The 27,637-nt window shown below is 36.9% G+C and overlaps 2 protein-coding genes across 3 annotated transcripts; one reads left to right on the top strand and one right to left on the bottom strand.

Moving 5' to 3' along the window:
- Positions 1–445: 445 nt before the first annotated feature.
- Positions 446–9,231, top strand: LOC145777043 (small ribosomal subunit protein RACK1-like). The gene is made up of 7 exons (XM_082588315.1): positions 446–644; positions 1,521–1,692; positions 3,111–3,258; positions 3,386–3,481; positions 4,329–4,473; positions 5,333–5,553; positions 9,127–9,231. Exons 1-7 carry the CDS (start codon positions 533–535, stop codon positions 9,202–9,204), a joined length of 972 nt encoding a protein of 323 aa, XP_082444441.1. The 5' UTR covers positions 446–532; the 3' UTR covers positions 9,205–9,231.
- A 558-nt stretch (positions 9,232–9,789) lies between these two features.
- On the bottom strand, positions 9,790–22,446 carry LOC145777050 (EF-hand calcium-binding domain-containing protein 6-like). 2 transcript variants are annotated; one of them, XM_082588326.1, is made up of 19 exons: positions 22,146–22,382; positions 21,598–21,627; positions 20,898–21,001; positions 20,027–20,205; positions 18,759–18,897; positions 18,037–18,209; positions 17,059–17,216; positions 16,153–16,298; positions 15,836–16,032; positions 15,244–15,420; positions 14,905–15,015; positions 14,488–14,577; positions 14,258–14,395; positions 13,859–13,981; positions 13,545–13,665; positions 13,063–13,235; positions 12,545–12,716; positions 11,665–11,773; positions 9,790–11,288 (listed from the first exon to the last, which is right to left on the bottom strand). In XM_082588326.1, exons 1-19 carry the CDS (start codon positions 22,342–22,344, stop codon positions 11,158–11,160), a joined length of 2,670 nt encoding a protein of 889 aa, XP_082444452.1. In that variant the 5' UTR covers positions 22,345–22,382; the 3' UTR covers positions 9,790–11,157. The 2 variants fall into 2 exon arrangements, with proteins under 2 accessions (XP_082444452.1, XP_082444451.1); XM_082588325.1 differs by lacking the exon at positions 21,598–21,627 and having other exon boundaries at positions 22,146–22,446.
- Positions 22,447–27,637: the final 5,191 nt, after the last annotated feature.

The following is a 27,637-nucleotide window of genomic DNA, read 5'->3' on the forward strand; positions in this document are numbered from 1 at the left end:
TCACTGCCGGCAACAACACTTCAACAATCGGAAAACTTCACTCTGCCAATCTCGGTAACCGGCCCCGCGTCAAAAGCCTCTACAAGTATGCGTCATGCAAAACTACCAGAAGTAAGCAATCAAGGCTTTGTCAGTCTGAGGATAAAGATTCAAAACCAACCAACCAAATAAACTGAATGGAACAACGTTTACCGAGGGGAAAAAAGTGATAGCTCTAACAAACTGTCCAAAATGCAACGCCTCAAATTACTCCATAGACCATCTCGTATTTGAATGTCAAGAGAAAATAGTCTCAAAAGGAATGATTTCATGGCCAACTCACGCTACAATGTCCTTATGGAATGGCTAAATAAAAACTGCTTGGACTTGCATATTATTCAATAAAAATAGACAGAAACTCTGCAAAAATGTCTCAGCTATTCGTTACAGCGAGTTCATTCTTTTTGACAGGTTGTCGTGAAAATGGAGTCTTGAACGTTTTGTTGTGAATAAATCTGGTTTAATCTGACCCGAAAAACAACTAAACGTAACTATGGCTGCAGAACAAATGACTTTACGTGGTACCTTGGTTGGCCATAAAGGATGGGTCACCAAAATTGCGACTACACCAGCAATTCCAGACATGATCTTGTCTGGATCAAGAGGTAACTTTAATCATTACTTTAGTGTCATAAACCTTTGCAACCATTGCTCTGATATTTGTGTAGCTTGCATGCAATGTATACTTAACAACTGGCATTGTTATGTTGTAAAGTTTGTGTGTGATGTACAATCTTTGGTGGTCTTATCTTTTACTGGTAGGGTATGTCTGCTTTCATAGTACAACAGTGAAGAGTGTCTGTGTGAAGCTCAATGGAGCCTCAATTCGAGCACTGAAGTGTATTTTTTTTGGCAAATGTAGAATTGATTGAATATGGGAATTGCTTGATAATTGCATTTTTGCAGTGTTTTTGGCTCCCTTGTGCATCCACGCATATTTGATTCCATGGTAATGTATGAGAAATAAGTGCCAAGCAAAACCAGTATTGTTTTTATTCCTGTTTTCTGGATGGACATCGTTTTTTCTATGTTTGTAAAATAAACTTGGGTATCGCAAAACTATACGCTTGAGCTTCTGGTAATTCATGCTCTCGCATCCGCATCAATCGCACTTGCTGGGAAAACTTCGCACGAACTAGCGATAAGGCTGCCACTACTGTCTCTTGTGTGGGCCAGCAATTAAAGCCTGCATCTAAAAAATATGATAATAATATTACAAATTGTGAAGTTCTGCAAGTCTGTATGATAAATGGTAGACTACGGTATGTTAACTTGTTTGGCAATGCAACTGGTATGATGTTTTGCGTTAGACTTCTGACTTTCCATGAAGTTACATTGTTACTGACCATATTGTTTGTCAAACATGTGTAAACCACGTTATCACAACAATTTTATCATAAAACAAATTATGGAAAACAATATATTATAGTTTATTAAAATGAGTCATAAAAAGAAAACTTACAAGTTTTTTATTTTTCTAGACAAGTCCCTAATTGTTTGGAAGCTAACACGAGATGAGAACACATACGGTGTGATGAATCGTCGATTGCGTGGTCATGCTCACTTCGTCTCAGATGTAGTCATTTCTTCTGATGGACAATTTGCTCTGTCTGGCTCATGGGACAATGACCTTAGATTGTGGAATCTCCAACAGTAAGTTGTGGTGGGATGTGTATTTTGTTTAAGTACAAGATGAGTAATTGCTGTGCATTGCACTTTCTTATCAAAATTTGATTTGGCTATTTATTATCTCAAAAAGCATGAAAAGATTAAGTAAGACAATTTATCAGCTACAAGGCTTGGGATGTCTGTGGCGCTCGAAAGATGTTCGACAAATTGGAAAGATATTCAATTATTCATGACATGCCAAGGGAGCTGCTGATTCAATAGCTATGTGTCCCTTTGCGGCTTCCAGTTGCTGCATTTGTGATCCTAGTGTACATTAAGTTGTCACAGTATATGCACCATAACTTGTATTAGCTTACCGGACAGACTATTATCTATATTGGTACTTCTGTTATTAACAAAAACATGTCAAATATGTGTATGCTTGTAATTATTGTACTTGTTTTGTGATAATGTGACGTTTGTCTCGCAGCAAATTTGCAGCTGGAATGATGTTTAAAGCGTTAGACTTCTGATTGCAATGAAGTCAAAAAAATTACTGACCTACCTGCAACTGACTAGTCTGCGATATGTTCAATGAATTTTGTATTGTATGCTTTAAGAATGCTGTTTCCAAAAATAGGACTGTCAATCAGTTTTGTAAGTTATTGCTTGTTAGCCATTAATTAGATTTATGCTGGTAAAAGTACGATGAACTATTGTGTATATTAGGGTACGATGAACTGTTGTGTATATTAGGGTTCCCATGCAGTCGAGAAAGTAGGGAATTTGAAAACCCATTTCCAGACCAGGATAAGGTTGGGAATTTCGTGAAACCTCCCTGTTGGTATTAAAAAAGTATGGAAAACCTTGATGACTAAATTGTAGAACAGTTATACAATCTTGCGATATGAACTGGATTACACCAGTTTCAGTTTGGGTCTTTTGAAAAAAAGTTCACATACACAGATTTGAATCAACACAGAAAATTCATCTAAAAGAGTTTTCTTGCATCTCTGATTAAAAAAATTAGTTAAAATTTGTTGACCAGTTTTATTGTGGACATTACAATTTCAGACTTTCAGTTCAACATTTATAGTTTCTTCAACTTTTCTCAATTTACTATTTCACATATTATATACTGAGGTGCAGAAGGTCAAAATTTTGGTTTGATTCCGTTAAACAAAACAGTATGGGACTAGTTAGCAACATTTTACAACATGCGGTTATTTTAAGCTTCCTCATTGTCTGATTCAAAGTGTTTTGCTCAATTGTTAACAATAATTAAGAAAAATCAGTTCTTGTATATCATTTTTTATTGGTTTATTTGATGTAGATTCTGTGCTGTATATTAACAATGCAAACATAATTATTTATGGCAAAAGGCCATCGCCTTCTGCGTCCCTTGTAAAGATCTTAATTGGTTTCATTAAAAATTGTCAGTTGCTTAACTCACTATATTTCAGGGGAGTCACTACCCGAAGATTTCATGGCCACACTAAAGATGTTATGTCGGTTGCTTTCTCTGGTGATAACAGGCAGATTATTTCTGCATCTCGTGATGGAACGATCAAGCTATGGAACACTTTAGGACAGTGCAAATATACCATCACAGTAAGTGTGCTATTTTATAAATATCTTAATGTTTCTCAAGTTTCTATAATTTAATAAGGTTTGTTATTCAAACTTGGATTAGTTGTTTTTTACTGTTGTGTTTAATCTTTGTGTTATATCTATGCAGGAGGATAACCACACAGACTGGGTGTCATGTGTGCAATTCTCCCCTAACCCAAACACTCCAATCATTGTCTCATGTGGCTGGGATAAACTTGTTAAGGTGAGTAAAACTAAGTGTTTGTCAAAAGAATGCTCGTTTTAATTGTTCCGTTTCTGTTTGTGACTATTTTTGGGATATGTTTGATAAAGTGTGAAGTGCTTACATTGACTTGGGTCTCAGCATAAAAATTGGTCTCAAAGTGTAAATCAGACTTCTTTCAGCAAAGAGTAAAGTTTCCGTTTTACAAAGGGGTATATAAATTTGTAACAGAATTTATGATAAATTACATAAAAATCTCGAGAAAAGCTGATGGGAGCTGCTGGTTACAAGGTTGAAAGGGTCTGCTACTATTTGGTGAGTTCCTAACCTCCAACCCCTAACCCTAAAACGGCAATGATAATTAGGCTCCGGTACCCGATAATTAAAAAAAATGAAAAAATCCCCCGTTAAGGGATCGGACTCACCAAAACGGGCCATTCCGAGGTTGAAAAACCTATCATCGTCGTTGTTGCCAAGTAGAAAGTTTGTAAAGTTACTTCAAAATAGTAAGATTAGGAGCCATTTTTTTACTTAATTACGCAAAGGCCAGTTACTCTATGGAAAGGAATTGATAAGGCAGTCATAGATAAAGATGTGATAGGCAATCTACTCTTTCACACCACACTGACATACAGCAAAAGCCTTTATCTCCAAGTGTATCAAACAAGCATTGAAATTGCCTATTCTTGCTCAGGCTGTTTGATTTCCACCAATCCGAAGCTAAAGTTTAGAACCCAGCGGAGGGGAGGTAGACGAAAAAATCTTTAACCAAAGTCGGTTAAATCGATGCAGTACTTTATGATAAATCGTCATGCAAACATGCTTCAATTTTAATTAACGCATAATTAGTTGCCTATTTGTTCCACAGGTTTGGAATTTGACCAACTGCAAGTTGAAGACTGACCACTATGGTCACACAGCGTTCATCAACTCTGTGACCGTGTCGCCTGATGGTTCCTTGTGTGCCTCTGGTGGCAAAGATGGCCAGGCAATGCTTTGGGATCTCAGCGAAGGTGTATGATCATGAAAGTGTCTAAACTTCATTTCATGTATCTATCTAACTGGTTGATGTTAACATCAAGAAAGCATAATCCGTCATTACATTGATTCAACGTTTGCAGACGTTAAATCAAAGTAAAAATGGCAGATTTTGCTGTCTAGTGAGGCTCGGATGGCAGTCTATGCTCAATGATTACAAATTCACACAATTGCTGAATTAATGAGGAAATCTCTGCAATTATGAGAGCATTGACGGTTGTTAATAGTGATATCGATTTCACCAAAATTGCACGAAAATCGATAAGTATGTAACTAACTGTCTTCATGCTTGGTTATCAAGTGCTTTATCGTGTTTGCGTGCACCTTTCACATTAGCCGCACTTTTTCAGTAGGATTATTGGAAGCAAGATGATGTTTATATAATTGTCCAATCTTAGATGGTAGTCGGACAATTCGGCATGGGACAGTTCAGCAATTACATTCCAGCTACTGCCAAGTTAGCAGATGAGATTTACGTGCTCACGTCGGACTTGCTTGGTCATCGCTTGTCAAACTCATTTTGTTGACTTGTGACATTCCAAGTCATGGCTTGCTCGTTTGTTACTTGCTCAGTTTCATCATGTACCAACTTCAGCCATTTGCTGAAGTTTTACAAGCTCAGTTGTCGCTTGCTCAGTTCACAACTGCTGACTTGTAGGACCTCAAGCGAAATTGGTTTCCGATCAAACCAGCAAGGTTTGGGCAAATCCTATGCAAAAATTTTTGCGCCAAAAATACGCCATTTTTCTACAGTTAAGGATGTATAGCGTTATGATGTATGGATAAAGTAACTTTTGAACTGTTCTTGAACAACATCATTTGTTGCCCACTCAGGAAAGCATCTGTACACCTTGGCGAACGGAGAAAACGAAATCCACGCACTAGCATTCTCTCCAAACCGATATTGGCTTTGCGCTGCTTGTGGTCCCACCATCAAGATTTGGGACCTTGAAGGCAAAGCTTTGCTGGATGAACTCCGCCCGGAACTGATCAATCTCAACAGCAAAGCCGGCCAACCGGAGTGCCTTTCTTTGGCCTGGTCTCCTGATGGCCAGGTTGGTATTAAGTTTTTTTTTTTTTTCCTTAATTATATTGGTTAACAATTGTCTGCTTTAAATACTGGGAAAAAAGAAATTGTCTAACTTAATTATTGTTGAATGGAAGCTTCAGTGTGATGATATGAGTTTAACTTTCAATACGGAAAGTCCGGCACCCTAATATGTAGTTTACCATTTGTATAAGCCTCGAGAAATGTGTTTAGTAGGGTGTTTCATTTTTTCACCATTTTTGAAATTCAAAATGCCTGGGGTCCCATCTTGGTGGTATTTGGGGTAAAAAGTTTACACCCCAAATTTTTTCAATTATGTCGTCACATTGAGGTGGTCCACGAGGTTTAAAATTTCTGGTCTTCAAAATCTCGAAATTTGGCCGTATCTCCGGAACCGCTCACCATAGATCGACAAAATTAGTATCAAAATGCGCAGAAGGGTCGGTTTCCTATACCTGATGTAGAGAATATTAAGGTCTATCTGCTTCAGAAAAAAAGTTATTTCAAAAAATCTGATTTTCGGTCTATTTTCTCCTGATGAACAGAGATCAGGTGATCAAGATAAAAGTTTTTCTGTGTTTTTCCATCTTGGAAGCTGCTATTGCGTAATAATAGTCCTTGTTCGTTTTGCAAGAGATGAAATAGTAATTTGAAGGTATTACTATTATAATATTAATGTAACCGTTGAGGAAGAGGTAGGGATGGGCAATTCAGAATACCGAATCCAGAAGGATTCGGATCCTAAACTATCCGAATCCAAAACGGCAATAAAACCGGGTAATAAGATTCGGTTTTAAAGGTATACATAAGTCTTGTGCGAGCTGTCAGCTGGAGACAGTGAACTGAAAAAAAGTGTGGTTTACTCCCTTTTTTCTTTGCACTGACACCATCCGCAGTTCCGCACTTTCAAAAACATTGTGCACGCGTTGTGCGCGCACGGCTCATGCAACTCTACGCCACTCGCTCGCACGAGCAACCAAAGAAACTAAGCGCGCAATTTTCTTCACGCTTTGTACACAATATGCACAATCGTGCAATGCTTTTTTTCAATCCACGTGCGTATGCGACTCTGCGATAGTTTGACTGGTGGGTGTAACAACATTGAGCAGATGCCCCTTGCTAAAGGAGTTGGCTCTGAAACACCTCAGCATCTTTCGAGCGATTCTTTTCGATTGCGGCTTGACGGAAACTAAGCTGCGCTCCCGTTCAGCGTTGCCAGATGGGGAAATAGAATATCAAATTAAAAAATTCTGGTGAAATTTAGAGGTCTTTCTTGCCAAGCTTTTTGACCTTGGAACCAGATAACTTTTTGGTGAAATCTGGTGAAATTTTTCCTACTCAATTTTTTTCAAGAAAGTTTTTTCAATTTTTTTAAACTTTTTAGCAAATAATCCCTGCTCGTATAGAAAACGTTTTGCAAGAGGTCTGCATATGGATGATGGCAGTGTCTTAAGTCTTAAAAACTATTTGTATTTATGCGAAATTGCTTTACTTAGGGTCAGGGCCATAGCCAGACCGCAGAGCAAGGGGGGGGGGGAATTTTTTTTAGGGGGGGCCGACAATTTTTTTTGGGCAAAATCATTATAATTGCTGTTGATCGAGAATGTTGCTCGATGATGTTGCTATAGCTGTTGCTCGAGAATGTTTGGATTTTGCCAGGGGGGGGGGCGGAAATTTTTCCGGGCGGGGGGCGATGCCCCCCCTGGCCCTCGGCTGGCTATGGGCTTGTTTAGGGTGTTTTAAATATCTGGTGAAATTTTAGTTACTTTTTGTTGCCAAGCGGCTTCCATCATCTGGCAACACTGCTCCCATTTGGCTGGAAGTCATTTAGAATGCCTTAATGTGTTGCATTGCAACAAACATTTACTTTGATTGTGTAGCTTTTGTGTCTGAAATTTTTTACTTTTTGTGTTGCTGGAGCCTGGAAGTTGATAGGATTCAGTATTCTGGATTCGGTTTAGTATTCCGGAATAATTCTAGAATAGTGAATTATTCTGAATTGCCCATCCCTAGGAAGAGGTATGCTGATCACCTGCTTTAGATTAAGTGTCATTATGGCATTAAGGTCAGGTATAAGTAAGTCGATGCAAAACTTCAAGGAATTGGAGAGAAATGTGCTTCCCCTGAATTCAGATATAGCCAGTCACTATTTTTACTTGAAGAAAGTAGCCGAAACTAATCCTAAGTTTTTGAAGAAAATACTCCATTTGAAAGATGAACTGCTGAAAGATGTAGTTAGCATATGGAACAAAGCTGGTCTTCCAGTGCTTAGCAAACAGAGAAACCTAGCACTTCTGGCATACAATCTGCCAAAGCATCGGCACTACTATGTTTGAAACAAAGAAAAAAAATGAAGTAGTTAGATGTCTACACAGTAGCGAAAGCGACTCTGATGGTGATATGAATTGGGAAGATGATAAGGAATACGAGCCTCTGAAACCAGCTGTTTGGGGAAAAGTGTACAAGAAAGTACATTCTTTTTCCATAAATGATAGAAGTTGTGTACTTGCTGATCGTAGGATAACTTCGGTACGCCAGCAGTAAGATCTTATGAGGTCGGTTCTTGGAAAAGATCAAGTAGCTGCAATGCTGCATCACCTTCGACAGTATACCGCCAACGCCAAAAAACGAGAGAAAAATCTCTGATGGAAAATGAGAACTTTCTCAACTCAGCTTATGTTATGATGGGCGCGTTGTCGATAAAATAGATCGATACGTTTCCTTGGGCCAACTTGTTGATGATAATGGCATGAAGCACGAAAGTGTGCTTGCTGTTAAATCTTTTCCCAAAAGTGTGTCGGTCATTGCAGAACTGATTTTTGGCACCATCATCCAGGAGGCTTGCAGAGTTCACCTATCCCAAGTATATTCAGTCATGGCTGATACGACTGCTCTCAACACAGGAAAAAAGTCCGGAGTCAATACTCGACTGGTCAATTATTTTAATGATGAAGTTGGTCATGATATTCATACCCTTTAATGCATGTTCCACATAAACGAAATATATCTTTCCCATGTCATTTCTTTTGTGGACGGCGACAAGAAGAGTCCCGGAGCAATGCAAGATGGGGCTTTGCTTAAGCAGATATCAAGACTAGACAAGCCCAGTACTGAAACCTTAACACCAACTATTATTACGCAGTAACAGCTTCCAAGAGTGGAAAAATACAGAAAAACTTTTATCTTGATCACCTGATCTCTGTTCATCAAGAGAAAATAGACCGAAAATCAGATTTTTTAAAATAACTTTTTTTCTGAAGCAGATAGACCTTAATATTCTCTACATCAGGTATAGGAAACCGACCCTTCTGCGCATTTTGATACTAATTTTGTCGATCTATAATGAGCGGTTCCGGAGATACGGCCAAATTTCGAGAATTTGAGGCCTAAAAATTTTAAACCTCGTGGACCACCTCAATATGACGTCATAATTGAAAAAAAAATTGGAGTATAAACTTTTTACCCCAAATACCACCAGATGGGACCCCAGGCATTTTGAATTTCAAAAATGGTGAAAAAATGAAACACCCTAGTGTTTAGTTGTCAATATTAAACGTACCGTATGCTGTTTTTTTTTCAGACCCTGTTCGCTGGATACACCGATAACCTTATACGTGTGTGGCAAGTGTCGATACTTGCAAGCCAATCTGCTCTTTAAATAACAGAAATAAATGAGCGTAATATAGACGTGGTGTGCTTGCAATGAGGTTGAAGGAAGCCAGGGTACAGTAGTGCATTGTTTTCATGTTTCAAAGCAAGGGCTATTTTGGTATCATAGATTGTGCGAATCTTTTCCCTCGGACTTTTAAAGCCTCTTCAAAAGTTTGATCTTAGCAGTTTCGCGTATCGGTGGAAGGTTTAAACATCTTTGGTTAAGACGCAAGCTCGGTCACCGAGATTGACATTGTGGAGTTACGGCCAAGTTGTATTGATCAGTTCTTGAATAGAATAGAACCATAGCATTAAACACTGGACTGTACTTGACTTACATGTTGCACAATCGATTTTCCAAGTGATAGCTCTTCCTAAAACTACTCGTAGCATTTCATGAGCAATTGATTGTTAAAATAAGTTACCCGCAAACCATAGTTTATCATATCCAAACTTCCTGTTTATATGACGGGTTTTTCTTCACAGCAGATGCAACGCAGAAGCGTATCACCGTTCAAACTTTCAATACTTTTTTAAAATAAAACGTACTGTCTACTTTGAAGTCGTGTAGCTGTGTTTCATGCCATGCAAGCATCGTCAGGATGGTTGTATTTCGAAGCGTAGAAAACAACCACAACACACAATAATGTAAATAAATATAGATTTCTAAGACTTAGGCACTAGCTGTCTAAATGCAACAGTACTTTTTACAGCAAAATATTAAATACCGTACCCGGCATTGTGTTGGAATAACAGCCAACGGGTGGGTCAAACCCCCTTCTTTTGCGAAATATAAAGATCAGGAGTGATACTAAGTATTGGTGTCGATCCAGTTATCGTAAAATCTTTAAAAGGTGACCTCCCTTTGGGTGCGCTACTGTGTTGCCTGAAAGACAACTTTATAAAATATTGTAGGTAAAACACTCAGGCTGTCGAGCTGTAAGCTCTTGCAATGGCACAATGTAATGCTACAAATACTGATTGGCACACAATAATGTGTCAACAAAGTAAAGCTATTTAACAAAAAGTATAAGCAACAGTCCACATCATATTCTAAATCTTTTTTTCAAACTCTAAATTGTAACGTAATGTTAGCAGTACATAAGCTATAAAATGTTCAAAAATCTCACTTTTCAATAGTTAAAATATTTGCGGTATCAACTAGCATTGAAGTCGGTAGCTCACTCTGATACGCATCACAAGTCATTTAGAAGAAACAGAACATTGCTTACTGGGTGAAATACAACGTAAAATAATAATTTGTTTTTCTTTTCAAAGCAAGATTTGAGGTAAAATCAACACTCATAAAACATTAGTTCGCCATTTACCGACAGCATGCGTCTCTACCGTAAATAGTCACTAGACGTGCTTTTAGGTGGACAAAAAATTGGGTTCTTTCAACTTCTTTGCCATCCAACCCAAAATTATGCATAGAAATTTAATCAAATACTTAGAAAAGTGGTTATGGGCTATTATAGGCTACAGTATAAAAAACTAGGTTTGCAATACCTTGCTGAAGCTGTCAGCAAGTTTCACTTTTCACCGTTTGTAAATGACTAAATTAAAGAAAGTTAGAATCACTCGGTGTTCCTTTCAATAATGAGTTTTTGCTCTGGGAAGACAGCGCATTGCAGTTGAAATTGTATTAGTTGTCGATTCGGACAGGCATGCTATTGTTTGGCACAAGTCAATGCAGTTTATCATTTCATTGACAAACAGTTAGGATCGTACAGTCTAATAACTGTAGACTCCGAGACATTAAAATGGGTTAACACTTTCTTATCAAAGAAACAGTAGATACAATATACAAAAACTTAAAATATACCGTACTGTAGTCTACTTGCATTTTCGGGATGCCACAGGTGAAAATGATTAACCAGCGAACACATTAGAAACATAGTTGCTTGTCAACAGGACAGCAAAACGTATGCAACGCTGGTCTCTTGTCGAGTTTTGCAGTTCATGCATTCGAAAGCCTTGACTCAGCTCGACTGGTGTTTTCCCTTAAGAATTTTTTGTAATTGACTTTTCCGGACATCGATTCGTCGTATTTGGTTAGAACATGGTACACCTCATCTTCATCCAAAACAACTAATAAAGAATCACCGAAGTTCAATCTTAAGTCCATACGCCTCGTAATTTTTTAATTCCTCTGTAACTTAGGTTACCAAATGAAGATAATTGCACAAACTAGAATGAAAAAAAGAACAAACTCATATCTAAAATAGTAGGCCTAGGTAGGCCTAAGCTATTTTAAAAAAAACAAACCAAATTCAAGCCTTTTGAGATAGGCTACATTGATCGGTCATACACCACAAAGTGGGATTCTTAGAAAACACACTGATTCATAAATGTGTCCAGTCGGCAGTGGCTATAGATTACCGGGCTATGATGTGCAATGTAAACTATGAAGGCACAAGGCGATACTTTCCAAATCTTCTTAAAAATTTTTAGACACGCGACTTACCGTTGCAAAGCTTCAGAACACTTCGAAATTCTGGTAAAGTTAGCATCCCGTCAGACGACACATCCATTTTTTTAAATGCTCGTCGCAGTGTTCTCCAATCTCCCGCAAGCTACAAGTTCCGTGTCACGGATTTAGGATACCGTACTCATGATTTATATAAACCATTTTAATGCTGTTTGCTCCCAACAGTTACTCGTTTTATTGATTGGAAAAGTGCAAACGTTCCATATTGTGATTGCTTTATAGAAATAGGCTAGTTTTGCGGATGGCCAGTTGACAAATATCTACTATCTAGTAGTGAAGTTACACGTTATGCCATAACCGAATCATAAGTTTTCGCTTGTTAATGTTGTCTGTGAGTTACTCCATTCACCAGGTGCCGCAAAATGGAGAGCAGTCCTGAAATGCGATGCTCAAAAGGACACCCCAAAAGTCGAACCAGCGCCGCTTGATCGCGAAGATTCTTCTTTAGTAAAGTCAGGCACGACTCCGAGACCGTTCGGGCGTTTAACTCTTTGAGGACCGATGGGACATATGTGTCCCATGAAATTAGCCGATTACTCCCCAGTTAACTTTAAAAAATTTGCCACTGCTGATACCCTAACGTAGTAAGTGATTGGATATCTATGCTTAATTTTAGGATAGACATCCTTTTTTAATTTTTTTTTTGCGTAGGTGTTGTTTATATGACATAATGAAGTGCAAACAAATTCTACGTAAATATTTTTTTGGGGAAAATTAATGGTCCTTAAAGGGCCAGCTGAATTAACGGCCAATATGAATAATAGAGAAGACGACGCCATGCCGTTATAACTTGATAGTTGGCAGTTCAAAGAAAACAAATCACCATTACGGCTACGGTGCAAAATATCGACCAAACCTGCTGTTTCAACTTGGAGGTTACTGCATGAAGACCTTGCGTGGGTTTGCCTGGAATCATAGACGCCGGGAGTTCCGCTTGAGGGTGTGTAAGAACAGCTAGCATGTTGTTTCCTTCTTTCCACAACTGTCTGCGTTGAGCGAATGGACGAAGAAACTCGACGTATGAAATTCTGTGAAAAATATTGTTCTCCTTTAAATTTGTTAGGCTATTTGTTTTCCAAGCTGGAAATCAACACATATCACTTACCGCACAACTTCAGGCTACGACTCTACGCTGAAGCAAAAAGTTTACGTTTGAAAAGTCATTTCTAAGGAGTTTGATAGTTCAGCTTGTTAGATATCGTTTTGTCAAGATTTTGACAAACGTTTAAGCTTTGCAACATCACTACTTCAAGTTTTCTTTGTAGGCTGCTACAAGCTTTGTTCTCACCATATAAAATTGCACAGCTTTCTTCGGCAAGAGGTAGGCTAGCATTAATATAATTCTTACCAGACAAATAGCCTATCATTTCTTACCTTCCATCTCCATTGGTGTCAAACTTATTGGTGATGATATCTGCTTCATGATTGGTTAGATGTACGCAAAGCTCCATAAGAACGTCACGGAATTCATCACGTGACACAAAGCCGGTATGATAGGGATCCATCTCCACGAACTCCCGTCGCAAATCCTCCCACAAATAATCAACCTGTCATGGAAAAAATTATACCTTTGTCACTATTTGGGTAGACAAAAATTGTCACATTTATTGATTCTATGATAAGACACCTTTCCCACAAGCCAAGGCATTGGTTAAACAAGAATTTTGCAGTTTTTGAATTTCTAAATGTCTATACCAAACTTGAATAGGCCAAATATAACCTCAATAAGCTTGGATTTTGTAGAGCAATCGAGCTTTGCAAAAGAGAATTTAGAATTAACCAAAGGTATTCTGCTGGATTGATATCGGGAGAGTTTCCTAGTCCATCTAAAACAGGTTTGACGGCCGGTTTGTCACCTTTGCTCTGAGATTGTCCTCCAGCATATCAGCAGCGCAATTCAGCTTCCTTGATCTAATCATGAAGTCATTGTCTCCACGGAGCGGTGGAGCGATTTTGGCGTTTGGAAATGCTGCAGATCTGAGAAAGTCAGTAATAATTAAACTCTTTGCTTCACAAGCCAAGCTTTTGTACAATACGTCGCTGAAATGAACTGTTTCAATAAAAAAGGTTATTTACCCAAGGATGGTAAAAGGCAGAGCCCCTCGATCCCTGGAGTGGCAAAGAAAATTCACACGAAGAAAACAAAGTTTACTTTGAAAATTCAACTTACTTCAACGAATAACCATAGTGTCTGACAAACTGCAGAAAACTGAGCGTTCTGTTCTTGTTGACAATGAAGGTCTCCCATAGTTTCCTTATTTCCCCTCTGGTTACAACCGGCTTGATATTCATGCTGTAAAATCGCTATTGTGACATAAATCTTGTGCTACAATTTCGTTTTGTTTTCAAACATATCCAACTATACTTCATAATAACGTCTCTCAAATATCAATTGATTTAATAAAACTCGGAAATCTACTGGGTTGAAATTGAAACAACATGTGATCATTTTGCTGAAAAATTAATAAAAATTGTGATATTTTATTGACAATGTAACTCTTTGCTTTTTCACTCGTGGTTTACATTTAAGCCTAAGACTTTTTTTGTCAAAGTTATCACTCAGCATTACTTTGATAAAAGTTGAAACATCATTTCTTGCGTCAACCGGCCACTGTTGAACTCATCCAACTGACGAAACTCGCTTTCCAGTTTGTTCATATCATTCCGCACAAAATCCCGCAGTATGGCGTGCAAATCGTCTAAAGTTCTAAAGAGGAAAGTAGGAAAGATGTTCAATTGTTCAAGTTGGATAAAGTGGCTTGTATTTTCTTGCTTTGCAAATGAACATTTGTTACCAACCTTGGTTCTGTGTTTTTCGCCTTTGGTGCCACTCCTTTGGATACACTTGTAATGGCGGACTTTGCGTCCCATAAGCTTTTGGTTCCTTTCCTGAAAGAACAACAGCGTTACAGCGTTTACAACATCCCGCTACTTGTAGAAACTCCGGACTTGGTTGATGTCCGGAGTAGAAACTGCAACATTAACTTATAGTTATTTACGTGGTTAAGCTTTCTATTAAATACGAACAGTTTGGTCTTTTTGGGGACACATTCAACTAAATATTGATGGATGCATTTTAGCCTGCAAATCTTTCTTTTTATGCATTAATTTCGATTTCTGCAGAAATTGAATTAATAAAAAATGAGGACTTTTTTTTGGCTGGGATGTAGCCTAGGCGATGACTAAGAGTTTTCATACGACAAACAGACATCTTACTTTGTGTCAAACTGTGCCATAAATTCTGGGTATTTTACATCACCGTCTTCGTTGAGAGGGACTTGCTCCATAAAATGATCAAATTCTTCATCATCCATTTCTAATTGAAATCTGTTTGTTGTGAGAAACTTGCGTTAAAAATTAAAGCCATCTTCATGATACCATAAAAGTAGCCTGCCTGGTAAGTTTAATAACCGTGAATTTAAAGTATCTAAAATTATTTTATATAGCCTACGTACTGTTTTCCTTTTTTTGCAGTTTGTTATTAGCAAAAATGGACAAAAACTTACTTAATAGCCCTATTTAATTTTTAAAAAGTGTTTGCTATTCTCTACCAACCTGCTTTCAATAGCAGCTCTAAATTCTTGTTGCGATATTATGTCTTGGTGGTGTTTGTCAATCTTATGAAAGGTTCCTAACAATGCTAAGAAGTCGGACTGGAACAAACTCATCATTTTTGCTTCGACAGCTGTCACCGTTGACTTTGGACTGACGGGTCTCGGATTTTGATTGAACCTAAAATGTAGCAACCCTTTTGTGGTTAATTTCAGAGCAAAGATTACAAATGGCCTAAATAAAGGTATTTGATAAACAGCAATGGGTAGGTGCTTGTGGTGTTGCCCACACAAGGAAACCATTACACGATATATTGTAAGTTACCAGTACAACTTGTTTTTATGTTGACATTTTCACTTTCAAGCATAACTTACCTCTTAGTTTATAGGCCTACAACGTAGCCTACTTTGGTATTAATCAAACGTATGGTTAACATAGCTGCAGGAAACCTTTACTGCTGCCATAATATCTATATGACATCACTACATTACTTGAACATTATAACAATTATTAATCAAAACAAAACTGTGCCCGTTTAGAAAATTTGACATGTCTATTTGTAATTGAATAGCCTACTTGTCTTGTTACAACCTACCTATGTTTTGGATTGGACAAAATATTGTGTGCCATTCCTTCTTCACTTCTGTCTTGAAACTTATTCAGAAAAGCAACGTAAGATATATCTCCTTTCTCAGAAAGTCCACAGCGAGCAAGGAACATATTTAACGCAGAATCTTCCCGAAGGTACAGGTCAAACTGGGAAAGAACTCGCCGAAAAGTGTCGCGTGAAACCTGAAACAATGGGTATTGCCTTTAGAATAAGATTTTCCAGCTTGAGGAGCAGTCAAAAAATTGCTTTTCTAAATTTTAAGCTTGCTAACTTGTTAGCTTTTCAGTTGCTTGTTTACTTACTTTTCCTGTCTTTTTTGTATCGCCTTTTTTAAATTCTGCTCTCATGAACTTAAAACCTTCACGAAACTTGTCTTTCAGCCATCGTTCAATGTCAATTGATGTCTTTCTGTCTGCTTCACTTGGTCGAAGAGATCTCCCGGAAGTGGCTGTAATACAACAACGCAAAATAATTGAAATTATTGACAAGGTATTGAGTAGCAATATGTTGATTAATAATATCTATAAAAATACTAATGATATTATACAGGGATTAATATTACACTAAATTAATTATACAGGGAAATACTTACTATGAATCCCTGGATATTATAAAACCTTTAAGTTGTATAAGAAAACTGCATAAGCGCAACCGTTAGAACCATGGTACACCCCTGCCTAAATCAATAGTAGCCTATTGTAATGCACTACAGTATTAAATTGTGTTACATTGCTACGGATAAAGCCAAAAATAAGTTTTTCTTGAAACCAAATTGACAATAATTTTATCAAACAAGTCAAGTAAATGGCCTACATGTAAACTGATAAAGGCTAATATTTTATCAGACATTTGCACGAGAATAATGCGTAATCAACAGAGCTAATACAAAACAGAAACACACACGTTAAACTAAATATAAAATGAGACTGTTCGCTATTCGTTTAATTATAAAATAATTTTTTGTGTTCTTTTCGTGACTACAGACTATAGGCTACCACAAGATATGGAATTTGATAACAAGCTTGATTTCCGACGTTTCGTCAGTTAGTACGACTGACTTCTTCAAGGAGGCGAAAAACATATAGTTTTTTACTGTTTTACTTCTTTTGATAAATCAAGCCAAACAGGCCAAAACTATCTGTTTTGATCTGTTTGTATCATCTACTTTTATACACTTTTGTAGAGGAACAAAATTTAGCACAACTTACGAGCTGATTCCATTGAAACTGATCTTTGTGGATGGGCATCACTTCTATGTAGTGAACTAAGCGAACTAACTCCTGCTGATTTCGATTCACGAAATTCGATTCCGAGTTTTTTCAATAGAATCTCTGCTTTCACCACCCCTATCCCAGAATTATCGTATCTGAATAAGCAAGTATTAATGTAACAATAAAAAAACAAATAAGTAACAAGAAACAAATAAGTACAATAAAGTGACCGGCCCTGCGTCAAGAGCCTCTACAAGTATGCGAAACTACCATGAATAACCAATCAAGGCTTTGTCAGTCCGAGGATAAAGATTCAAAACCAACCAAACCAAAACGAAACCAGAAGAGGCAATGTCTAACTTCTCTATTTAGGTTTAGTTAGAGTCAATAAGCACAGCTGAAAATTGTTTTTTTACTAAACTAGATCAAATTTCTCTCAAGGAAATATTTTGCTGAAGTGATCACAATGTATTAGCTTGTTTTACCTTAGCCTTTGTTTGAAGTCTGCGAAGAAACTGCTTTATAATCACAATTTAAAGCCAATTGTTATCGCAAGTTTCTATTCTGGTTAGGCTTTGTCACAACCGTTATATCAACGCGAAGAAAGAACAATTAGCCGTGCCTACAAAACCTTGTTCAACCAAATACAATTTTGTGGAGCCAATTTCAACTCTGGTGGTAAAATGCGTCAGATCTGGTTGGCTAAAACAGTCCGTGTTTTTAAGATCCGCAGGCCTACAGCACAATACGAAAAAAGCACGCATAAATGACAATACAAGTATTGTTACAGCATACTATAGAACGCAAACGTTATGTCTTATGATGGCGAAAAAACTTCTTTTGTTTTTTCTTTCGTTTTACAAGCGTAGATTAAAATTTCAAATAAAGTGCTTTTGGTGTGATAGTAATATTTTCAGCAATTGAAATCAGTTTTAACAACTTAAACGTCAAATTGTAGTTTAAATATTACTGTACCTTTTCCATAACTTGTCAAATTCTGCGTCATCCATATAGAATCCCAACTTATTTAGCACATTTCGAAATTCTGGTGCCATGATTCTTCCCGACCCACCGGGGTTCATTTGTGGAACTAAATCAGCAAGGTCCAAAAACCTTTGCTTTGCTTTTTCTTTCAACATAGTGTGCACCTTCAAACAACATCAACTGCTATAAAAATTTACAAAACAATATATAAATAGTTTGTTGATAAGAGGAAGAATTCTGAGTTATTCATAATCACAAATTTTCAACTGAAAATGTATAATACACCTTACAGGTGATAGTGGAGAAAGCAAAAACAACATTTAATATCTTTTAAACTACAAAATATTTCATAAAAGAGGCTATATGCTTTGTATCAACTATGACCATAATGTAATAGAATCTTTTATTGATTGTTATTTTGTACGTTAATAAAATCACTGTTAATAAAGTAACTTTCACAGTCTGTTTTATCCCAAGTGAGATCCTAAAAAGGTTTTTCCCAGACAGCAAGTCAATGGCTTTTTATATAGATTCAACGTCGGCAGACGTTGTAAAAGTAAACTCAAATCGATGAAAGACTGATTTGCAGACAGTGTACCATGATTTCATATATTTCAAATTGCTCTGCTGCGCACTGCACTTGGCTTTGAGTACGCTTTTTGTGGTACTAATACCGTTTGTTATTCTATTGTTAATATGTTGTTAACTTGTACCTGGGAGGCGTTCATGCTTGCTCTTTCAGTTTGTGTTCTCGCGACAGGATCAAGCCACCTGGGATACTCCGATGATACACTTTCTCGGAATTGGGAATAAAACTCTTCAAACTTGATTATATTTTGGTTCAAATGGAATCTAAACAAATCTATTGTCAAGACTGGTTTGGACAATAGGGTGGCTCGTTTTGAACTTTTTTTTTGAATTCTCTCGGCGTAGTGGGGAAATGGTGCCAATGAGTGAGAAAACGCTCATGACAAAATTTGAGATTCGTAACAAATTGTCTTCAGCCTCCTCATGGGGCGGAAAAATCGAAAAATGAGGTCAAAAACGAATTTTTTTCCAAACATATTTTTAGTTTGGTAGATTCAATATTGTTTAGATATATCTAATTAACCTAAAAAAAAATTGGAGTCATTTGAACTATTCCTTCAGCTTGCTTACAGCTTCTGAAAATTTCCATTTTGCTAAAAATTTCGCATTTTTGTGGGTGGTTACATAACTACAAACTTCGTCAGTGACGTAAATTCAAATAAAAAACGTAACTTTTTCTTACCAAATTAACCCAATTGCATTAAAAAATGACGCAACAGCTCAGGGCAGGTCTATAAAGAAAAATACAATGACGTTTTATAGTTGGCAAAATGTCTAACGCAATTATGTATTATGTAACCACCCACAAAAATGCGAAATTTTCAGCAAAATGGAAATTTTCAGAAGCTGTGAGGAATAGTTCAAATGACTCCAATTTTTTTTCTTAGGTTAATTAGATATATCTAAACAATATTGAATCTACCAAACTAAAAATATTTTTGGAAAAAGTTTCGTTTTTGACCCCATTTTTCGATTTTTGGGCCCCATGAAGAGGCTGAAGACAATTTGTGACGAATCTCAAATTTTGTCATGAGCGTTTTCTCACTCATTGGCACCATTTCCCCAGAGAATTTTAAAAAAAGTTCAAAAACGAGCCACCCTATTGGACAACCCTTTCCAAACATTCATGCTGTTGCGCAGAATCACAATAAATGGTAGCTTATAGAAGGCCTGCATGCTGGATAGTTTTAACTGGAACAGAGCGCTGTTTAACTACATACGCCAAAACTTAAACAGCAATGGCTTAGTTCTTTTCATTTCTAAGATGTAGTTTTTTGCTTTGCAGAATTGGAAGATGTCTGTTTTTTTAAACTGTGACTGAAGAGTCGGTCGTTGTGAACAGTGTGACTTTTTCTTACATTACAAAATCTCATAAAATCTCACGAAATCTTACCTTTTCAATAAAAGGTGAAACTGTTTCGATGTAATCATTCTTCCAAGCAAAGATGAGAGGATGTGCATCAAAGCTTCTTTTGTCACGTTTCCTTTTCCTTCAGGATCGTTATTTTTGAATGCTTGCCGGACAGCAAAGAATCCACCCGACTTTATCTTGTCACGTAGAAGCATTTCAAGCTGTTGGAAACATATTTCAATGTAGATTGAAATACGATTTAAGGTTAGGTTATATTGCACCAATAGCTCAATCGGTTAAGCTATTAAATTTGTAAACAAAAAACGGCCAGAATCAAGTAGCGCTGGTTCGATTATCGAGGTGTGCGCTTGAGCAACGCAGTTAAGGATAACATACTCTATTCATCGGCACCTACTTGATGGAGTAATCTACAAACAACCACACTTCAACAACAAGTGGAAAACTCTATCAATCTCAGTGATCCCACCTACTTCAGTGACTCAAAGCCCCTGAAAATATGCGAAGCTACTGGGAATGAACTTGCAAAGAAGCTTTCTTAGTCCGAGGACAAAGATTCTTACAATCAAATAACATTCCCAGCCACTAAGTTTTTGATACTTAATTAGCGTATATTAGCCATCGTACGGTGGTTCATGAAGGAAACGACCTTTGGCATCCCAAAAAGATAAACAACACTACAACAGGCATCAAAACTAATTTTGTCTCTTTACATAGATATTTGGGTGAATTACTAGGTTGCAGGATCAATAGCTGGTTAGTGCAGCTGAATGGAGGCCAACAACACGGTCTGATTTGTATTTGAGGACCAGCGTTCTTGTTCCTTATTCTTTGTATGTCGATGAACCATTAAAGCACGTTTTTTTATCAGTTATGTTTCAAAGATATTTATTACCTCGTCAATTTCTATCCTTGTTTGGGTTCCAGGCCTGGATAAAGTCGACAGCTTGCTTGCATTACTTCCTCGTGATTCCGCTCGGCTCATCACAGCACGATTGCCTGAGAGGAAAAGCTAAATAGTTTAGTGTCTTTTGTTTATTTGTAAATTTAAGTGACTATGCGTTTGAACGTCTTTGGAAACAAGGTAGCCAGGTAATATCAATCTTCATATTCAAATAGGTAAATTGGCCGATATCTTTCTTTTTGAGCGATTGGAGAATTTCTAGGTAGAAAACTAGGCCACATTGGAATAAGGCCCGAACTGCCAAGAGGCCCATATCCTTCTACAAAACAATAGAAAAAAGTGTCAAGTATTTGTTAAATTCTCTGGGAGGGCTCTTGAAACGGTTTTTCAACTCGGTTACAGCTTCCTTTAGGAGGTCCTGTTTCTTATCGTATCGGTACTAAAAGGTTATAAATGCAGCTTTTATCCAACATTCATGATTCAGATTTTCAGTGCTGCTTCTGTCTTTTATCATTTCCAGATATCTGTAAATTGGGTTAATATACAGTAGTCTGGTAAAATCTAGACACTGGTGGTTATAGTTTAGTTGCAACTATGTGGAAACTAATTCTGATTCTTCTAGTTTAGTTACAACATTTTCTAACTATATGAGCACTACGACTGTTCTAGGTTGTTAGTTCTCTTTTCTTACCCAAGCCACTTCGCATTCGATCACTTCCACCTGTTTATTGGAATAATGTATTTGTGTTAGGACAAAGAAAAGACAGTTTTCCTTATAGAATATAACTTTCTTGATGCAAGATGATCGAAGAGAAGATATATTTTTGAAGGATTGGTTATTTTAGCGTAGAAGTTTGCGTGATGGAATCTTGATCGCTGTGCATGGAAAGCTGTGTGTTTATACTTAGGCTCAGTCTATCAAAAATTCATCAATAAAAAGAAACGATTCGATCTAAGGAAAAGCATTTTCTCAGTATTTAAAAGTAAGTTTAAAAATGGTTCTTCATGACAAGTAGGGTCGGATTACGTTTGTTTATCGTTTTTAATAGGAAAAGTTTGTCAAAATTTCTCATTCAAAAGAGAACTGTTTCTTTTAAATCGGAAAATGATACAAGCTATGATTGCTGACTGTTATTTATTAGCTTAAACAAAGCCTGCATGACCGATTGGTTGTGGGGCATGTGGTGCGATACATTTTTACCTTTATTATAGTGAAGAACAAAACAAACTTTTACTGACCAAAGATTGGAAGTGTTGTCTTGTTTGGATCCGACGACTGAACAACTTGTACTCCTTCAGGAATGGTATCAATTGGCATTTTTGGACTGAGATCTTTCCTTCGTGGACTCATAGCATTTGCTCTTCCACTTCTAAAAGGTTGTTTTTCTGATTCTGCCCTTGACCGGTAGCTGGCGCGACTCATCCCACGGACAGACATCTTATCCGGGTTTTCTAGCCTAGATAGGGGATGTTCTATCCTGGGCAAAATCCCAGCTCTACTGCCTTGCGTGCCAGGTCTACTTAACATAACCTGCGACATATTTGCTGAAACAAAATTGTTCAATTTAATCCCAAGCTATTGCTTTTTATCTTTTTACAGTACAAGCAAATTCTAAATAAGTAGCTCCTGTCTGGCTGATGAAAGGTGTAGCCTACAGATCTATTTAACATCAATTTCTTGCAGGATTTTTCAATGTGTTTATTTAAAAGTAAACACTTTTCCTTTGTTTTGTAAAATATGATGGTTTATCTAATTTATAAAACTTTTCTAAGACAGACTAAGACTTTTCTTCAACAAATATAAAGTGAGTTTTAATTGCCTACTGCATAAAACAATCACAAAACTTGTGAATAATTAAAAATATCATCGAATCTAGGTCTATCCATGGTCTATCTTACAGCAGCCTAAAATGTTTTTTGCTTTTTCTTTTGTAACAAAAGTTTCTAAAACCTTTCAGCTACTTTTTTCCATATAACAATAAGTTGAATTGACCTCTAAATATTTACTTAGGCGGTTTAAAAGCCCTGAGCGCGTTCAAACATTAGTTTCAGTTCTTTAAATACTTCTGGAAACCTGTTGAAGGTGCCCTGTGTTGCATAATCAAACTTATTCTATTCTTATGTTGAATGATTGTTATTCCAACATTTGTAAATTTTAAGTGAACCATTAAATAGACCTCGAGTGCTAGACCACATTTCATGATCAATGCTGCAAAAAGTTTCTAAATGATTAGGCTACTTTTTTCCGTTTTTGTTTTCAGAGTTTTGAATAAGTTGAACAGGTCTATGCCCCCAAAATTTTCAAAATGTTTCTGATAAATCATCACTTACGTACGTAACAATAATGCAATACTGTACGGTACATTGCACTGCAATAACTTTGTCAATCGTTTGAGTGCACAGAGTATTGAAGTTTGTTATAATATTATTTATTATAACTACAAGCTTGAAGTATTAATATCAATATACTATGAAGATTGATGTGCATGAAAATATTCATTTGAATAGTATGCTAACTTTTTTAATTTGTTTATCCGACTAGCAGACTTGACTTTATTAGCCCACCCCCCCATTCCGAACTGTGACTCTCTCCATCTTCTTTTTAAAGGGCATATGTTAGCATCGTTCAAGTTAATAGTTTAATCTTTCTTGTAACATTCTGCTTTAAAGACACTTTATTTGGGTTATAAGATTTTTATTTTAAACAGAAAAAAATCTTAACGTGTGTTATATCTTCAACAAAACATAAATGCGTTTGAAACAAATGCTTTTGCGGAAAGGAAGGATTTCATTTATTTTCTGTCTACCTTGAAAATTAATCTTTTATTTTATGTTTTCCTGATAGGCTTACTACTGTTTGCTACTGTAAATAGGCTAAGTATCGTTTTAACTAGGCCTATTGTTTTTGTCAAACTATCTATCTATTTAGTAACCAATCATAGTCAAGTATACAAAGTATAGGTACAAAGGTAAAACCTGCTAAGCATGTTATTTAAAATCTGACGATTATCTGGCACGAAAATGTGTCACTGAGAGTCAGACCTCTTGTGTCGAGTGGGCGTCTCCATAGAAACCAACTTTACAATAGCAACAATAGTCCAACATGGCTACTCTTATTGTTTGTCTTTGTTTCCTTCACTGAAGCCGATGTGACATCGATATCCTTAAAAGCTACACAGCAGAGCTTGAAATCAAACACACAATATTTCAGGAATTTATTAGAAAACGTTTTTTTTAATCTCTCTATGAATTTAAAATAGGCTTGACCGAGCATTTTTCATGTTTGCGATAATAGTTCTTCTTTTCAACTTTGGTTTCAGTCGTTTAGGATTGTGATTAGCTTCAACATAAAAATAATATTTCCATTCATACCTACCCTTTCTGAGATGATGCTACAAAATGATACATTGCACTTTACACCTCTTGCTTGTATCAAAAGCGTGTAGTTCCGAGGTTTCAATAGCTTAAATCAGTACCGGTGCTATATTGTTTCAAAAACGTTCTCTGCGGAGAATCACGCAATACTTAAAACTCTGAGATCCTAGTTTGACTTGACATAATGGTGTAGTCTAGCACTTAATTGAAAAATGTGCAAAAATTTTTTTTTCATTTCATCGTTCAAATCTGTAACAAACTCACATTCCGATTCCATGTGTGCAAACCAGCAAATTTTGCTTTTCTAATAAGTTACTTGTAGTAGGCTACACATCAAACAAACTAACATGGCCGGTTTGTAGGAAGTTTTGCTTCAAACGTGGGCTGTACAATAGAAATTACATTTGTCAATAATACACAAAATTGCCACTTGTATTATTTAAAGCGTTTAGTGGTTTTCAATACCACGAAAACGATACGCAGTTTTGTATTTTAATTCTTTTCATTGACTTTTCGTCGTGATCTTTGTCTGGATCCAACAAAGAGGCAATCTGTTGGATGAACCAACAGATTTATTCTCACACAGAAATTTGATGCTGTTTTATAACAAATAATCTTCATTCATTTCAATTGTTTGATTGGGTGGTAGCTCATTTAAAAACTAGTCTTATTCCCAATGCTTAAATAATTAATTGAAACTTAATAGGTTTTTCGACAAGGAAAGCAAACGTAATATTAAATGGCCAGAACCTTTTGCAATTGGGTATTAGTCCTTTACAATCTGGATCATATGTATCATGCATCAATCCCTTCAATACATTTAAATAAACAGTTAGATTTATTTTCTTTCTCCCCAAAAACGTTTTCTCAGGCCTCTCTGAGCTTTTGTGACGTATTGATTCCATTACTCCTAAACCTTACTTAGCCAAAGCAAGCGCTTTTTTGCGTACCGTACCCCAATGCAATAAACATGTCTGACTTTCGGTCCATGCTAAGATGACTGCTTTAAAACTTATTTTTGGTTTGTTTTACTTATTGTTTATTGTGAAGCTTTGGCAGAGAGTTTGCATTTTTGAACCATAGACTTTTGCATTTTTGAACCATAACCATAGAACCATTGAACCATTTAAACATAGGTTACTTTGTTTTGCTTGTTTACTTATTGTTTCTACCAGAATAAGATGCTAAAATATATCAACGTCTAGTGATGACAACGCCAAAGAAAATCAGGTAAAATTGATTGCAAAATGTAACTAGGAACAATCTCTTCTGGTTTTATACAATACGCTACTTTCAAAAAATGTTAAATCGACTGAAATTTGTCTAGTCACAAGCACACTAAGCCCAGATTCTTTCTTTCAAGCCAATTTCATGAAAGCCTTTACTCTTTAATCTTAATTTCAAGCCAGAGCAGCGAAATTGAAAGCAACAATTAAATCTACTGATGAGCTAACAGATCCTACCGTGATTTATTATTAAGAATTCAATCACAATTTAAATGAGCTTTTCGTTAGATGACGTGGCTTTAAAAGCGTGACTTAAACTTTTAACCATGATTCAAACCAAGATTGTCAATGAATACAAAATGTTAATCGTCGGCGTGGGACCAATTGAATCATCCGACTCTCGACTTCACCTAGCGGAACAATTACCGTGTAGTATATAAAGCTTTTTGTTTCAGTCCCTCAAGCAACATTCTTCATCAACCTCACTACAGAAGACTACTCTCAGTTTTTCAGTTGTCACTGCAGTGACAAAAAGAAAGATATAAGTACAGCCAGTAGCGTTGATAGGAAGTCGAGTGGGTGCTTTTGGGCCTGGCTAGGGGTGATTTCAGTGGCCCCTAATCTTTCCAAGGGGTCCGGGAGCTTGAAGAAATTACCGTGTATTCTTTGAATAACTTATAATGCGTTTTTCGTAAACGTGTCTTGGTTTATGACCAGAGGATCTCATTGGTACCGGCCCCAAATTATCGCCTCAACGTCCCCGCATCTTTATACAACTTACATTTTTGCCTAACACCAACAAGTCGGAATAGAGTTTGAAAGGCACCAGCACAAAGGTGTAGCCAGGGAAAGGGGCCAAAGGCACCATGGCCTTTTCCATAATTTGTAAAATTTTAACTGTCAATTCTGTAATCTAGAAATACAATTATTGTAGCCTATTTCTAGAATTTTATCAGGAGAAGGTTGGTCAAAAGCCGATCTTTATTAAGGCTGTTTCAAACTGTGTTAGCCTACATTGTAGACCACCTATCATAATTTTTCTACTCGTGTACTCGACTATGATTTTCACCATTGAAAAAGCATTGTGTTTTATTTGGAGTCAGTTTTAGCTTGGTCGAAATTTTCACTCTGAGTCTTCGAATTTCAAACGTTTACCCAGCTTTTTATATTAGTTTTAAACCAAGTTTTCTGTGAAAACAACACCTAAAAAAGCAAAATTGAATAATTTTTTTTTTTCTACAAAACTTCAAGATTTTTAGAAGCTGGTCGGAAACTCGGAAAAGCTGTTGACATTGAGATGCTGGTTACCACAATAAAGCAAAATTTTTTTCAAAGGCACGGAAACTGGCCAAAATGTGTGCGCAAGCTAAGAGGCAAAATCCGCTATGACAGCGAAAAACATAGAGGAACGTAATGACTTCCATTGCAAAGATGTAATGCTCTGTGCCTAAAGTAGGCTTTACATCTTTTTGTGCAGACATTCCTTAATAAAAACAAATTTTAAAGGCTTGTTCAATTTTGCATTGATGCCGAAGATGAAGATTTAAAAATCATTTTGCTTGAATGGCCGGGAACGCTCAGTAGGCCTAAGTAGGCTTAACTCAATTTTTGTTTGTCGTATCCAGGCTTACACCCGGTAGTTGAAGAGTTAGATTAAGTGGACGGGAAGGCAAGGAAACCAATCTTCGTGTCCACCTTCAGAGGCATGCTTTGTGTCCTGCCAGAGACACAGCCGCATGCTCTTGAGCGGTGTCGAACCGGCGCCCTTTCGATTGCCGTTTCAGGGCTCTTACCACTCGGCAATGCAGCCGACAATGACTCAATAAAACAAAGTGAAATTCCCGGGGTGCCAGTAATATGATAGTGCAAGAGATCCTCATCGAGGCTAACAAATCATTTGTGTCTGTAATAGGATGGCGAGTCGTAAGGTGTTTCCGGCAAAGGACAACGCAGCATTGTTTTGAGGTGCATGGAAAGCAGCAGCAAGCATAAAAGCTTCACAGGATAAGTAAAAATATATTTCGTAAGCAAAATCAATTTCATTAAGTATTTTAGCCCATCTTTCTAGGATAAGAGTGAATTTCCAAAAAATTGTCTGGCAGAGCTGTAGGGTATGGTGGCATGTAACTT

This window comes from Aplidium turbinatum, chromosome 9, assembly GCF_918807975.1.
Source record: "Aplidium turbinatum chromosome 9, kaAplTurb1.1, whole genome shotgun sequence".
Classification (NCBI taxonomy): domain Eukaryota; kingdom Metazoa; phylum Chordata; class Ascidiacea; order Aplousobranchia; family Polyclinidae; genus Aplidium; species Aplidium turbinatum.

Coding starts and splice junctions, on each gene's coding strand:
- LOC145777043 (XM_082588315.1), top strand. CDS start 533: ATGGCTGCAGAACAAATGACTTTACGTGGTACCTTGGTTGGCCATAAA. Junction 1,693..3,110: donor AGATTGTGGAATCTCCAACA/GTAAGTTGTGGT, acceptor ACTATATTTCAG/GGGAGTCACTACCCGAAGAT. Junction 5,554..9,126: donor CCTGGTCTCCTGATGGCCAG/GTTGGTATTAAG, acceptor TTTTTTTTTCAG/ACCCTGTTCGCTGGATACAC.
- LOC145777050 (XM_082588325.1), bottom strand. CDS start 22,446: ATGTCGCAGGTTATGTTAAGTAGACCTGGCACGCAAGGCAGTAGAGCT. Junction 21,002..22,145: donor GACAACACTTCCAATCTTTG/GTCAGTAAAAGT, acceptor TTTTCCTCTCAG/GCAATCGTGCTGTGATGAGC. Junction 14,396..14,487: donor GCGAAAAACACAGAACCAAG/GTTGGTAACAAA, acceptor TTTCCTCTTTAG/AACTTTAGACGATTTGCACG.